Consider the following 13307-nt stretch of genomic DNA (forward strand, 5'->3'; position numbering starts at 1 on the left):
AAATTAGACTTTCTCGCCTTTGACTGCACCCGACTCGGGTCAAACGCGAGTCGAGTGCGAGTCTGAAAAAGACGATTTTAGTCAGGTGCGGCTGACCGCACCCGACTCTTGTTTGACCCATTTGGTGCGCACCCGCACCGCGTCGACGCGGGTGCGAGACCAAAAAAAACGCACCCAGGTGACACAGGCTGAAAGTTAGCCTTCCAGCATCCATAAATTATCTCATCTTCACAACATCTTGAACGCAACGCAAGAATTAAAGCATGATCCAATTTAATACTAACGCCAGTCTTATAAAAAATGTATATTTAGTGCTAATATTGAAACCTATAGCAAATCTTAGAAACATTTGACAACTAATAGGGCATTATTAAATTTAAATATCGTTACTGTTTTCGTTTAAGAAATCTGTCAAACGCTTTTTTATAACGAGAGTGAGTCCCTTTCACCAACCCTTACAAAGACAACATTATATAGCTCAAGCAACAGAATGGCAAGTACACGACTTGATCCAAAGTCACCCTTCCCAATGTTGTTTAACCCTGTTTAATGTTTGATTTGGAACTGATGAATAATTCCAAAACATCGATAACGTAGGACTAGTTTGAAATACATATTTCTGAACCAGTCTTGCAAATATAAAACAAATGGTAGCTGCACATCTACACTAAATGATACACAGCATCTGGCTTACAATGAGTAGTAGTAAGCAAAAAAATTGTTCCCTCATGGGTATCACTATGTTAGAAAATACTCTTATTGGCTCTGAATTTTGAAAAGGTTGCACAGAAGTCTTCACAGAGCCTCCATCTCCTCTTGCAATGAAACAAGAACAAAGCTAGAACCACAAACAGAATTTGTAGCCAGCCACCTATAGGACAGACAGTCGGTCCGTGCCCGTGATTGCTGCTACGTATCCACTAAGCCCTTCAATGAACTGGCAGATTTCTGACGGGATTGTAAACACTATATTCTCCAAATTCACGCCGCCCCCTGGAAGATACACCATTACGTTTCATATCCTTTTTGCACAAGAAAAGATACGGTAATAAGACAGCAAATTGGATATAACCTTGGATGAAAATAATAATAACAAAATTTAAGGCCAAACAGTACCGGTGCTTTACATCCCAACCAGCTGGTAAGAAACGAGGATGAATGGCATCAACAAAGACTTGGCGCCACCTTTGACAAAACTCGCAAATACCATCTTCCCCTTCAACACTCATTATAGCTTCCACAACTCTCCTACCGTGGTGCCCATGTCCTAGCAAGGATAACTTTCGATCATGTTTTGAACTTCGAGTAGCGCCAGCTGAAGATTCCACAATATTAAGCTGACGTTGGCTAACATCAGGTCTTTCAAGCTCATTAGCGCCCAAAACACTTTCATCCCTCATAGGCATTTCATCCGAACATTGTGTTCTACCATCACCATCAATGTAAGTGCTATTGAGGATAGAAAAACTGTTCGCATGGATACTCCTATTTTTCGGTAGATTCCCATTAACTGATTCATCAAGATGTAAGCCATTTGAGGCATTACTTTCAATGATTATCTTTTCTTCAGCTGTTGAAGTTTCAGCAGCAATTTCATCACATGTTGTAGTAGAAGTGGTTGTAGCAGTTTTCTGAAACATCCCTCTTTTTTTCTTTAATCTTCTTTTTTCTTGAGGACTCATGCCGACAAGAAGAGCTGCTTCCAGATCTCTCTCTGAAATTTCCCTTCCACCAAAATACTCTTTAACAACCTAAATAAATGAACAGATGCAATCAATTCATAGCTTTTAAGTACCACATTTCATAGAAGATACATATACAATTTACAAATTTGTTTTTCTGTCCAGTCAAAAAGATTAAACATAAGGCAAGCAAGAAAAACATAGATCACCAGACGCATGAAAAAAAGAGATTCAAATGGCACAATGACACAATCCTTCAGAGAGTATTTTAATACATGGATGGCAAACTCAGCAAGTCAGCTTATGATACACCAGACTTGACTAAGATCAGGACCAAACCTGAATAAAAAACTATGATTCACTAGCTGGACCAAATTTAACCAAGGTCTAGTTCACAGAGTTCTGTCATTGACACAATCAAGTTGATCAAATTGTGCTGATTAGATAATTTTAACTTTTTTTTATTTACATTCATATCATGTATATATGATCAATATATATGTTACATGATATATATAATATATCACTGCCAAAAAGTACTTGTTGATTTTTTTAATTAAAATGATATGTTTATAATTTTTTAACAGATAAAATAGAAAACCATGACTAGCCTGAGTTGTCAGGTTGATTCACCCAAACCGCTGAATCAATCATTAATCCAATACGAATCTTGACATTGCCAGCCATAATTTAACAAATAAAAACATGACCATTAGCCTCCGTAAGGAGGGAAAAAAAGTCTATTAGATTCTTATTTGAGATATATTTGTGCATTTTAAATCAGTTGATCCACTTCCCAGGGCATTTAGTTTCTCATGCAGTCTCCCAGGCATACTGACACCTAGCCACCCCATTTATCACCCAATCACTCCATTTACCGTGCATATGATACTCGCATCATAAGAAACGTGGCATCACTAATATATGTATATATATATATATATATATATATATATATATATATTGTGTTTATCAGAAATAGATGAATGGTGGGATCTCTCTCCCTTTATTTTTTAATATTTTCCTTTTCTTTTTTCCTTTTTGAATGATTAGGCATAAATTGACATGGGTCCATTTGGACACTATTTTCTTTCTCTCTCCTCCTCTCTCCTACACGTATACATATATGTATAATTGCTTTATTTGTTTATATAGTCATACTTCTGCGGAGGTTCAATCATACACACCACATGAAAAATGGGATACCAGATGGCTGCGGCCTTTTCAAGCCAACCATAACAAATTGTTTCACATAGCTATCTAAGCGTCAGCTCTTATGATGTTCAATCCCAAGCTATCATATTTTTATTGAAAGGATAAAGCTTTTGATTGCTAGCAAATGGACATGTTCAACCGGCCTATGACATCAAACTCATAAAGGAGTGAGAAATGCCCAATCTGAATATATTATGCATGCGTTGTGGACATACTCATATAAACACATAGACAAAACATGCACACATATACGAATGCATGTGTATATGAATATTCAAATAAACAGCAGCCTGATAAGAGTTAAAATTCTTACAGATGTTAATTCCTCACGCCTTTCTGATGGCATCATTGACCCATGTCGTAAAAGAGCCATGGCTGCTGTTCGCAACTGTAAAGGAGAAACACCCCCTCCTTTACTCTTCCATTCATCTTGAGCTTTTTCTAGTTTACTTCGTTCATCTCCTGAATCTTGGATCTTCTGTACAAACAAAGGAATTCCAAATTCTACTGCAATTTGCTTTTTATACTTTTCTGCAGCAGCATGAGCAACTTCATGACAATCCACACAAAGTAGAACAATATCATGTGAACGGTGACTCTTTAGATGTTCAGGAAAGTGCAAACGGTAGCATGATGGTATTATTCTGTAACGCAAATAATGACTCTTTTCACCACAACCCACACACATATTTTTCTTGCTCTGAATGTAAAATGTATTATCTTCATCTTCAGGACGACCTTTTGGTTCAAAAAGGAGCATTATTGCTGGAGGATCATCTTCAACAAGCTTCGCTAGATCTCTATCTAGATACCTGGAGGAATATACCAAAAGATTTGCAGTAAAAGTTAGAATACTAGCAAATGAACTATGAAAAAGCAAAGTAAAATTCAGTTACCATTCAAGCTTCTTTTTATCACAGTAACAAAGTAGCCGGCCATCGCTTGCATAAATTCTACAGTTGTGATAAACTGGGGCCTTGCAAGAGAACTTCTGGACACATAGTTCACGTAAAGCCTTCCGTCTTTCTTCTTTAAGCTTCCCCCCATTTTGTTGGCAAAGTGGCTTGTTTGCTAGTTTTAAATATAAGTTTTCTTGCAGAGAATTTTCATAAGCCATTACAAGAGAATTTTGACTAGCCCAGGAATACTGTTTGACTATTGCTTGGAAAACATTATCTAAGCCATTGATGTCTTCTTGAAGAAGACAACTCACATCTTTCACATGTCGGAAGAGAATAGGTGATGGAGAAGGGAAGGAAGCACATGTATCAAAAGCATCTATCTTAGAATCAGCTTGAACTACCGTATGATATACATCTTCTTCTGTTTTTGGAACTTTAGTTGCAAGAGCCCATATTGATTGGTCAGACAAGACACATCTTAAGCTCTCATCATGTGTGCGAGCCTGCAAAGTTACAAAACATATTAGTATCCGTTCTTAAGCAAATGAAAAAAGTTCCATTGTAGGACATCATGAAGAAAATGGCTTCTCTACTCAAATGACTCCCAAAGTAGTCTAAATAGATATTATTGAATCAGTTTTAGAAAGTAAAGGTTGTTTAGTCAAAGACAATTGGACAAGGTTTCTTCATGTTCAATAAACTACCTTTTCTAGTGATCACAGGTGAAAAATTGATTCATCAACACAAATTACAGAAATTCATTGCTATCAAAGTGATTTGATTAACTAGAAAGAAATGATTAATCATGGTGTTATTTGGAAACGTTTTATGGTAACATTGCTAAACAATGTTGCAGCAGGAAAAAATATCTAATCCTGAAAGGACACTCTCCAAACTTACCAAGAGACTCGAAAACAATTTATGTAGTTTCTGAAGGTGTTCTCCTAAGTTGGTATTATAAGAAAGAGTAACATAATGAGGTAGACTTCAAAATCTAAACGACAAATGAATATTTAGAAAAGGTATGTAATATTTCTGGTTGAGGAATCAGCCCAGAAGGCTGTACTATCATCTATCTTCATTTAGGTTACTTGATCGTGTATCAATTACAATTTTGAGATTAACATTAAAGCTTTTTGTTACAAAGATTCAAATTTTGAAATCTCTTCAAATGCCACTTTCCACTTTTCTAAATGATGGTTTGATGGTATGTTAGCTAGCTACAACCATTTTTTTGTAATAAATATGACCAAGCAGGAATATGGCTGGTCAATTAGGACTTGACAAGAATTAACTGTCTGAACCCAATCCCAACCAAGGTCAGCCTCCACTCTCAGCAAGACTGAGGCTGGCATTGTTCCGTGGGCCAAAAACCTAGCCTGACTGATGTCCACCCTCATCATTGCCAACAAGACGGGCAAAGCTAAGACATGCATAGTCAAAAAGCAATTGGAAAATGTGGAAAAAAAAGAGAAGAAAAAAAAAGAACAAACTAAAGTGTATTTTCCCAGAGACTATAAGTGCAAAATAAAAAATTGCAGGAGTAGGACGCAAAGACAAACCATTAAATCTCTCCATCTGCAAAGCTGTCTCACAAGTTTCTGACAAATTCCCATATGTAACCAAAAAAAGAAAAAGAAACAGATACAAATATGTTAGAAAATTCATACAGCTAATACATTTAACATCTAAAGGAAAGATCTGGAAGCAGACCACCTCGACATTATGATTTTTCCTTGGGACATCTTGACCGTCACCCGGAAAACGCCATAAAATAGAAGCAGCTGCAGAATCTCCTGGAGAAGCTTCAAGTTCTTTTTCATACAGTTGTAAAGTGACCATGTTTGAACGACGAATGGCATCCTCAAGATAGCTACATTTATTGACTACAGCATAAAAACATGACATTCTTAATTGCCAGAAGTAGAATTCATAGAACGCAAACAATACAAACTCCAAATAGACTTAGATCAAAATTTCAAGCTACCATGACACCACCTAATGAAGTTGAATAAGAAAAATGACATTTCTCATTGTAAACATGGTAACCTCCAGTGTTCTCCCCATTTTCACGAGAAAAAAGTGCAATAGATTGCATTTGAAAATCTCGCATGTACATGGATCTTCAGTTGCATTTTCCAATGAAATATTGTCCAAATTGATAAAAATAGTGACAAGCATAACATGCACGTGTGCCTACATATGTCTATCTAAATACCAACCTACACAATAATATAGTAACCAACATCATTTGCCACAAGTAGCCATCTTTCTCTATTAGTTAGCTGTGTTGTTTCTAGTCAGGAGCCACAAAAATCAATGTTTTTAATTTGCTCTCAAACACCTTTAATTAATGAGAGACATCATAATAATTAATGAGACACTTATAACGAAAGAAATTTGAACAACATCTGCAGCAAAAAAAAGTATGAGGATGATATAAAAGCATATAACCTCCCCCCCTCCCTTTCCGAACCACCACCCAAGATTTTGAAAACATAAAATTTACTCCTTAAGTTTTTTCAAAAATTTAATTTGGCCCCAGTATAAATTTTGAAAATTGTATAATGATCCTCCTTTTAAAACAAATTCTTGCTCCACCACGGATCATGCCTAAGGTCATTCCCGCAATGGTTACAACAAGAAAAACTCCATAATGGAAAGGAATTATAGGAGCTTTCACTCAAGCAAGCATTACAGTGCTGTACTCCGCGAGATGCATGATGAAGTTTGAGCCTATGACTGGTGAGAAACTGGCCAAGATTCAACTGTGAACCTTTGGATAGTAATAGCATCCTGCTCATGAATTCAGTTTGCATACACCACAAACTCCCAAGTCCCACCATATTAATATCAAACTAATATTTTTCCTCATAAATATAAAAAAATTCAAAATGATCTTAACTAAGTCATCTGAAGTACATACCGGTAGATTTTTGTCTAAGCTCTTTAATGAGACACTCCGCAATGTACAGGAGATAATGTGCATCATCACAAGCATACTGCACCATCTCTTCTGGCAGTGGACGCAAACGCCAATCTGCACGCTGCAAAAAGTGAAACGACTCTATTACAACTTACAGATAATTAGATATTGGCATACCAGGAGACATAAACAAATAGTTTATCACCAACTCATGAAAAAGTTGAAAGCAATAACTCATTTCAATGGCAATAGAAAGTCATTTTTTTTTAGAAAAAAAAGCCATCAGCCAACAACATATATATAGGAAATTAATACCTCTGAAAACCTCCAAAAGAAGCAAATACCACATACATGCACATGTTCATGTGCACAGGTAGAAATACAAAATAAAAAAAGTTACAAACACACGACAACAGAACTTGCTAAATATATAAATGCTAGCACCAAACAGTGAAAACTCAATAATAATAGTCACGTACATTTACCATGCATCATCATTCAGGAATGCTGTAGCAAAATGAAAGTTTTCATACTTCAAGCAATGCCAAACCTGCAAAGCTTTATTAGCAGTTACTCCGCAATATGTTTCAAGTAGATATGCCAAAGATTTTTGTGGTTTAGATAGTACTTCACATGCCTGCATTGCATTACGAAATTTTTTATTAGTTACAAAAATATGCGGCAAATCAATGAAGCACCAAATCATCACTAAAGGAACCATATTTTTGTAGACTTGAGGATATATGCCAGAGAAGTGACACAAAGGCAACTGTAAAGAAAAAACTGATTTTAGCAAATGGGATTCAATCTCCAAGTAAGTTATATTGCAGTACATTCTTGCTAAAAAAAATAGGAGACTAGATGACATACAACTTTCCTTTTTCTTTTTCTCTTTTGACGGGTAGTTGAGGGCCTTAGGATGTAAAAGATGTGGGTATGGGTCTAAAGTTCAAAATGTTAGTTTGGTTGTATTCAATGAAATTCTTCCTTTGGTTGTACTCAGCCCCATTTGGATCCAATTTATTTATCTGACACTCCCACCATTTACATCTATGGTCAGGAAGACCCCCTAACTTTTACACCAAGAGACATCCCTGAGATATCTAACTAAGACCTTTTAGTCCTGCAAAATATAAAAGCAACAGAAATTATCAAAGTATTTAAAGCAATATGAATCATGAACCACAAGGAAAACAAAAAAACTTCATCTTATCTTTAGCATTGAAGAAACCCAAGTGTGTTATTTACCTGAATAAGACATAAAATTGTTCAATAAGATTGTTTCTAGTTACACATGAAAGGAAGAATACGGAAAAGTAGGTGTGTACGTATCAAAAAATCAGTTAGACCAATATGGATTTTGTCAGATGTTACTCCTGTATAAATCACTGAGACTTACCTTCTTTGTGTCAAATAAGTTCACAACATAAAGATGGAAGTCCCGTTGAAGCCAAAGAACATCGTTATCTGCTCCATGAAACACCTACACAAGAAATAGTTCTATTGATATTTTATATTTTCAAATACCTCGGATTGAACACAACAGTTCAAAAAGCTAGAACTTTGATCTCAGTATTGTGGATATATATTTGCAAGTCATAATATAAAAAGACTAAAAAGTTCATTTGCTTTCACCATAGATCATTTAGCTACTGCACAGAACGGAGGTGTTACTGTTACCATGGGTCTACCATGAAAGCCAGCCCGTGTTGTGTCAGTTTCAGCTGCACAATCCCAACTAAAGGTGCAATCTTATACATGGTCACGGCCTTGGGTGCGTTGATCATACCTGATACAGTCAAAGAAGTGATTGGGCCGTGCCTAGACATGCATCTGTACCAGTACCCAAGAATGACCACAAAAAGGTCATTGTCAATATAAGGAGCATGTAATCCTTAGTGGATCACTTGGTATTCTATCACCATTATCCACCACAAAAGTAACTGTGTACACAAAATGTCATGCATTCCCCTCCATACTAAAATTAAATGCGCTCCCCAGAACCTCTCTCAATTGTCCACAAATAACAGAACAAAAAGTAATTTTATATTAGGAGCATTGTCACAAATATCATTCTCAGGTTTTTAACAGCAAGGTTTTTCTCAGGTAGTTTTTCGGCAATGTTGTTTTTGACGGGAAAATGTAAAAAAAAAAAAACAAAAGTTAGGAAAAAACAAAATAAATGAGAAACTAATAAGAAGACAATAGAATAACTTAAACAAAATGTTAAAAATAATGTTTTAAGGATGATAAAGTAATGTGTGTCACGAGCAAAGTGAACCATAGAGATTTCATTGCACAAAGCACTCGCAACTTCAAATTGCTGAACACATAATTCCCTTTAAGCTTAGATATGAGTCCACGACGATATTAATGCAAAAAAAAAAAGAGAAAAACTAAAAAAGGGAAAAAATGCAAAAAGTAATGGAAAAAATGTGATAAAAATGCGACAGATTTATTTTCCCTTTTTTTCAGGTTTTGTTGCTTCTCCTATTTTTCTCATTAACATCATGATATTTTCCAACATATCTCAATATCTGTGACAATGTTTTATAATTCATATCCAGAATTCATGAACACTGGTATACATTCTATAGATTATCAAGCAATTAACTCTCTTTCAACTCTTCCTGACAAATAACACAAGACCTTATATCAAAATTTATGCAACACCAACACACATTCTCTAGAATATCCTGCAGAGAGAGAGAGAGAGAGAGAGAGAGGCATTTAGCATGAACCAGACAACTGAAGATCAGTTGTCATTTACCTTGCAAATACATGGATTTGAAAAAGCAGGTCGAAGTATATTCATCACATCATGTAATGCAATTGTGTCCACTAAGTAATCTTTCTTCAAAGTAGAAACCTGACATCCAAAACAAATGTAAAGAATGATTAAATCTTGAATAATTGTATCTTGAATAATTGTGGCATTAATAACAACCAAAAGGACTAACATAGACCAAAATATAAAAACACAACCTGCATCAGAGCTGTAAAGCCAAGAAAAGAGTGTAACCTATGTTGTTCCGTATCTACAGCAAAAATTTCTTCCTCACTCAAAAGTTTTGCGAGAGACTCCAGCTCAGACTTAGTTTGTACCCATATGTAAGAATCCCATGCATATGCCCCTGAACTTGAGACAACAGTAACTTGTGGAAAGGTGGGCTGCTGCAGCAACGCATTGATCTGATCCTCATATGGGTGTAAACTTGAAAAATTTTCTGCCATAAGCAATAACTTGTTACATGCTTAGAAATTGAAAAATCAAAGTCATACACAATGACAGAGAAAAAAAGTTCATTATTAGTAACACGTTATCTAACCAAGTAAACATGCACACATCTAAACACTACCACACAAATTTCAGATCCAGCATTGACATGACATGGTTATTAAATGCTAAGAATAAAATGCAATCAACACCATGCCATTACTTTCAATTGTCATCTCTTTTTATCTTGATCCCTCATTCACATGACATGATTCTTAAACACCAGGAACCGAATTAATTTGACAGTGTGCCATTAGCTTTGGGTTGTCCTTCTTCGGATTTGATCGCTTATTTCACACTCAGTTGCAATTTGAAATGTTTCATATTTAATAGAATAAAAGTAAATATCAACTTATTTTTGTATTCTAATGGTAATGATGTTCAAGAATATTGTTCCTAATATGATATTAATGATGAGCTTCTATCATCTTTTCTCCTCATTGAATTACTAACCTTGTATGCTTTTGAACATTTTTACAACATTGAATTCCTCAGAGCACTCTAAGTGAGTTGGGCATGCGTTCAAATATGTAATGTAATGTCTCTATTTATGCACAAATTCTAAAAGAGTGATTGCATCCACAAATAGTCTAAGGGAGGAAGTCATCTGAGAAATAAATGTCTGCATATCAAAAAAATTGTGAAATATAACCAACAACATAAACAATTAAAATCTGATTAAGGCGTGTTTCACTATCAGAGACCAAAAAAGCGGAAATCATTATCACTGTGCAAAAAGGTTATCCAATACAAAGAATCAAATGAAAATATGCATTTCAGACGAAATATAATGTCCAATAGACAACTCAAACAGGGTCAAAAACGAAAAGGAGATGGATTTAACATTAACCTGATTTGTGTCCCTCCCTCTTGAGATGCTCGAATGGGGAGAATGAGTTATCAGCAAGGACCACCTTGAATCTGCTTTGTGGCTTCTTGTTAATTTCGAGGCAACACTGCAACCGACGCCTGCCCTTCTTTTTCTGCCCATGGAGGGTTGCGTAGGCATACAACCCCAAAGCCACAGCAGCGAGGCATGCAACCACATATGTTGTCCTCATCTTCTTCATGGTTAAGGCTTCTAACTTCTTCTTCTTCCTCCTTCACCCTTCCTTCCCGCTTCTTCTTCCTCCTCTTCTTGTGTTGGTTTTGGGACGTCAGAGGGATTTCAAACCAAAATATGCACACTTCTCTTTGGAAAGTTGTTTAAGTCAAGGTTGTTAGAGGGGATGAGGCCAAGCAAGGCGGTGAGCTTGCCATGAGGCAACACATAACCCTTGAGGACCTGAGGTATTGAAGCGCAAGCTTCAGGATCAAAACAGAGAAGTATATAACATCAATAAACAATGATAAAATAAAAAAATATTAACTAAAGTGTTAATTAAAGAAAAAATGCATTTTTGGAAACTAAGAGCCTAAGACTGAAGAAAACACATGAAGCTTCAGTAGCTATGATATCAGATTCTGCAGACGTCCCAAAACAGGAGCATATCAAAGGTTGAAAAAATGCTTTAATACTACAACTTCCAAATTGAAGACGCAGAAAAATATTGAATTATTCTCATCTGCATCTAGGTGTTGTTTCATAAGTTAATTTACAAAATGCAAACTATTTAGACCATTCCGTGAGCAAGAACTGAAGTTCATCATATCTTAAGCACATCTCAATGGACAAGAAACAAGCTCATCATACTGATAACTGCTTTCTCCATGAAGCTAAAACCACATGCACATATTGCCAACTCTTCGATGCATTCAAGCTGAAAGAAAAAATTCTCTAGCATCAAATTTATCAAAAGAAAAACAGATGGGAATGAAGAAGAAATTACAATCGTGCCCTGCGTGTAAAAGATAATACAGAGAAAAAAATGAAAGGGCATCTCAATTCTCTGACTGCATAGGTACATTCCCTCCTATGGTCCACTGCGGATCTCAAGAACCCAATACTTCATAGCGAAACAGAACCTACTTTATGGATCCCCGATTATCGATAGCCTCTTATCTCATCTAAACTATGAAAGACCATTGCAATTCAATAGTATTTCCGACTCTTTTTTTGCTGGATTAATATCATTTCCGGTAATAAAGATAGATAGCTAAGAGCATGCATGAGTCATACCCTATTGCCATTAAAGTATGTCATTTGCATAGGCAGGTTTAGATTGTTTACATGGGAGCGCTGCCAAGCCTGCCAGTACAGTTTCAGTCGATGGCATCCCTTCATGCCAATATTATCAATGAAGTTACGAAAATTAATTGGCAGAGGAACCTGTCAGTCACTAACCAACTCTTGGCCAAAACAGAAGGAAAAATTCATGATCTTTGTTTAATGGGGAATGTCACCGAAAATCTGTTTGTCGGCATTACACCAAAATAATCTCAGACGTAACCGCCAAAAACGTCCATATCAGAAAAGCCTGCAACACTTAATAACCAAAGAGGAAAAGAGAGAGAGGAAGACCTTCCCAGTGCCGATGGAAGCAAGCAGAGAGAGGGAGAGAGAGGCGACGCTAGATTTCCGAAGGCAATCACACAAGGAGAGAGATGGAGAGAGAGAGAGAGAGAGAGAGAGAGGGAGGGAGGAGTTGAGGAATCGAGTCCCTCTTCGTTTCAAGTCTTGGGCATTTCACGGTGGCGCGAGACACGCCCAGGAGTGAAGCGTGCCTTTTTCCTGGACATTTTACCAAAACGCCTCTTGTCGGGAACTCTGGCGGTGGCGGGCGAGTCACCGGCTCAAAGACATATCACAGGGACACGTCTTCTTATTTGAACGCTCCATTTATGGGTAATTGACAATTTCATACTTACGCTTAACTTAAACATTTCGAATTCAACGAAGTTTTTTTGTTTTTTTTTCGTGAGTCACTACATTGACAATGCGTCGCGCTCCTACAAGAAACGAACGATGAAAGATTTAACGGAAAATGACGTAGCCGACTTTGCCGTGCATATGATTATGATTTCTTCTAACCACTTTTAACATATAAAATTGATGTTCTTTTCTTGAAAAAACAAGTTTCTTGTGTGAAATTGCTAACAAAGTATAAGGTTGAGTTTGAATGTGACAATTGGCATTACTTTAAGTTGAACTTGGAAAAACGGAAAAAAGAGGAATTCCGTCTCTCCGCCATGTAGTTGGTAGAGGCATGTCATCAATTTGATTCTCGTGAGGGTCATTCTCTTAAACTATGCTTAGTTAACGGGTTTCGAGCCCAAAAACAAGAAAAATAGTATAACTTTTGCCTACTCTCTCGCTCTCTCTCTCTCTCTCTCTCTCTATCCAAAACACCTATTGTCATAGTGAA

At 36.4% G+C, this 13307-nt stretch overlaps 1 protein-coding gene across 6 annotated transcripts; it reads right to left on the bottom strand.

The window, feature by feature from the left end:
- Positions 1 to 585: 585 nt before the first annotated feature.
- On the bottom strand, positions 586 to 12697 carry LOC116245770 (protein RRP6-like 3). 6 transcript variants are annotated; one of them, XM_031617317.2, is made up of 13 exons: positions 12464 to 12697; positions 10853 to 11287; positions 9711 to 9952; positions 9496 to 9594; positions 8125 to 8208; positions 7276 to 7362; positions 6726 to 6846; positions 5516 to 5685; positions 5362 to 5400; positions 3794 to 4302; positions 3211 to 3709; positions 1117 to 1751; positions 586 to 993 (listed from the first exon to the last, which is right to left on the bottom strand). In XM_031617317.2, the coding sequence occupies exons 2-13, from the start codon at positions 11070 to 11072 to the stop codon at positions 930 to 932; spliced, it is 2769 nt and encodes a 922-aa protein (XP_031473177.1). In that variant the 5' UTR covers positions 11073 to 11287; positions 12464 to 12697; the 3' UTR covers positions 586 to 929. The 6 variants fall into 6 exon arrangements, with proteins under 6 accessions (XP_031473177.1, XP_031473181.1, XP_031473176.1 ...); XM_031617321.2 differs by having other exon boundaries at positions 9831 to 9952; positions 10853 to 11307; XM_031617316.2 differs by having other exon boundaries at positions 10853 to 11307.
- Positions 12698 to 13307: the final 610 nt, after the last annotated feature.

This window comes from Nymphaea colorata, chromosome 1 (assembly GCF_008831285.2).
Source record: "Nymphaea colorata isolate Beijing-Zhang1983 chromosome 1, ASM883128v2, whole genome shotgun sequence".
Lineage (NCBI taxonomy): Eukaryota > Viridiplantae > Streptophyta > Magnoliopsida > Nymphaeales > Nymphaeaceae > Nymphaea > Nymphaea colorata.

Coding starts and splice junctions, on each gene's coding strand:
- LOC116245770 (XM_031617317.2), bottom strand. CDS start 11,072: ATGAAGAAGATGAGGACAACATATGTGGTTGCATGCCTCGCTGCTGTG. Junction 9,595..9,710: donor GCTTTACAGCTCTGATGCAG/GTTGTGTTTTTA, acceptor TTTGGATGTCAG/GTTTCTACTTTGAAGAAAGA. Junction 7,363..8,124: donor ACTTATTTGACACAAAGAAG/GTAAGTCTCAGT, acceptor AATGCAATGCAG/GCATGTGAAGTACTATCTAA.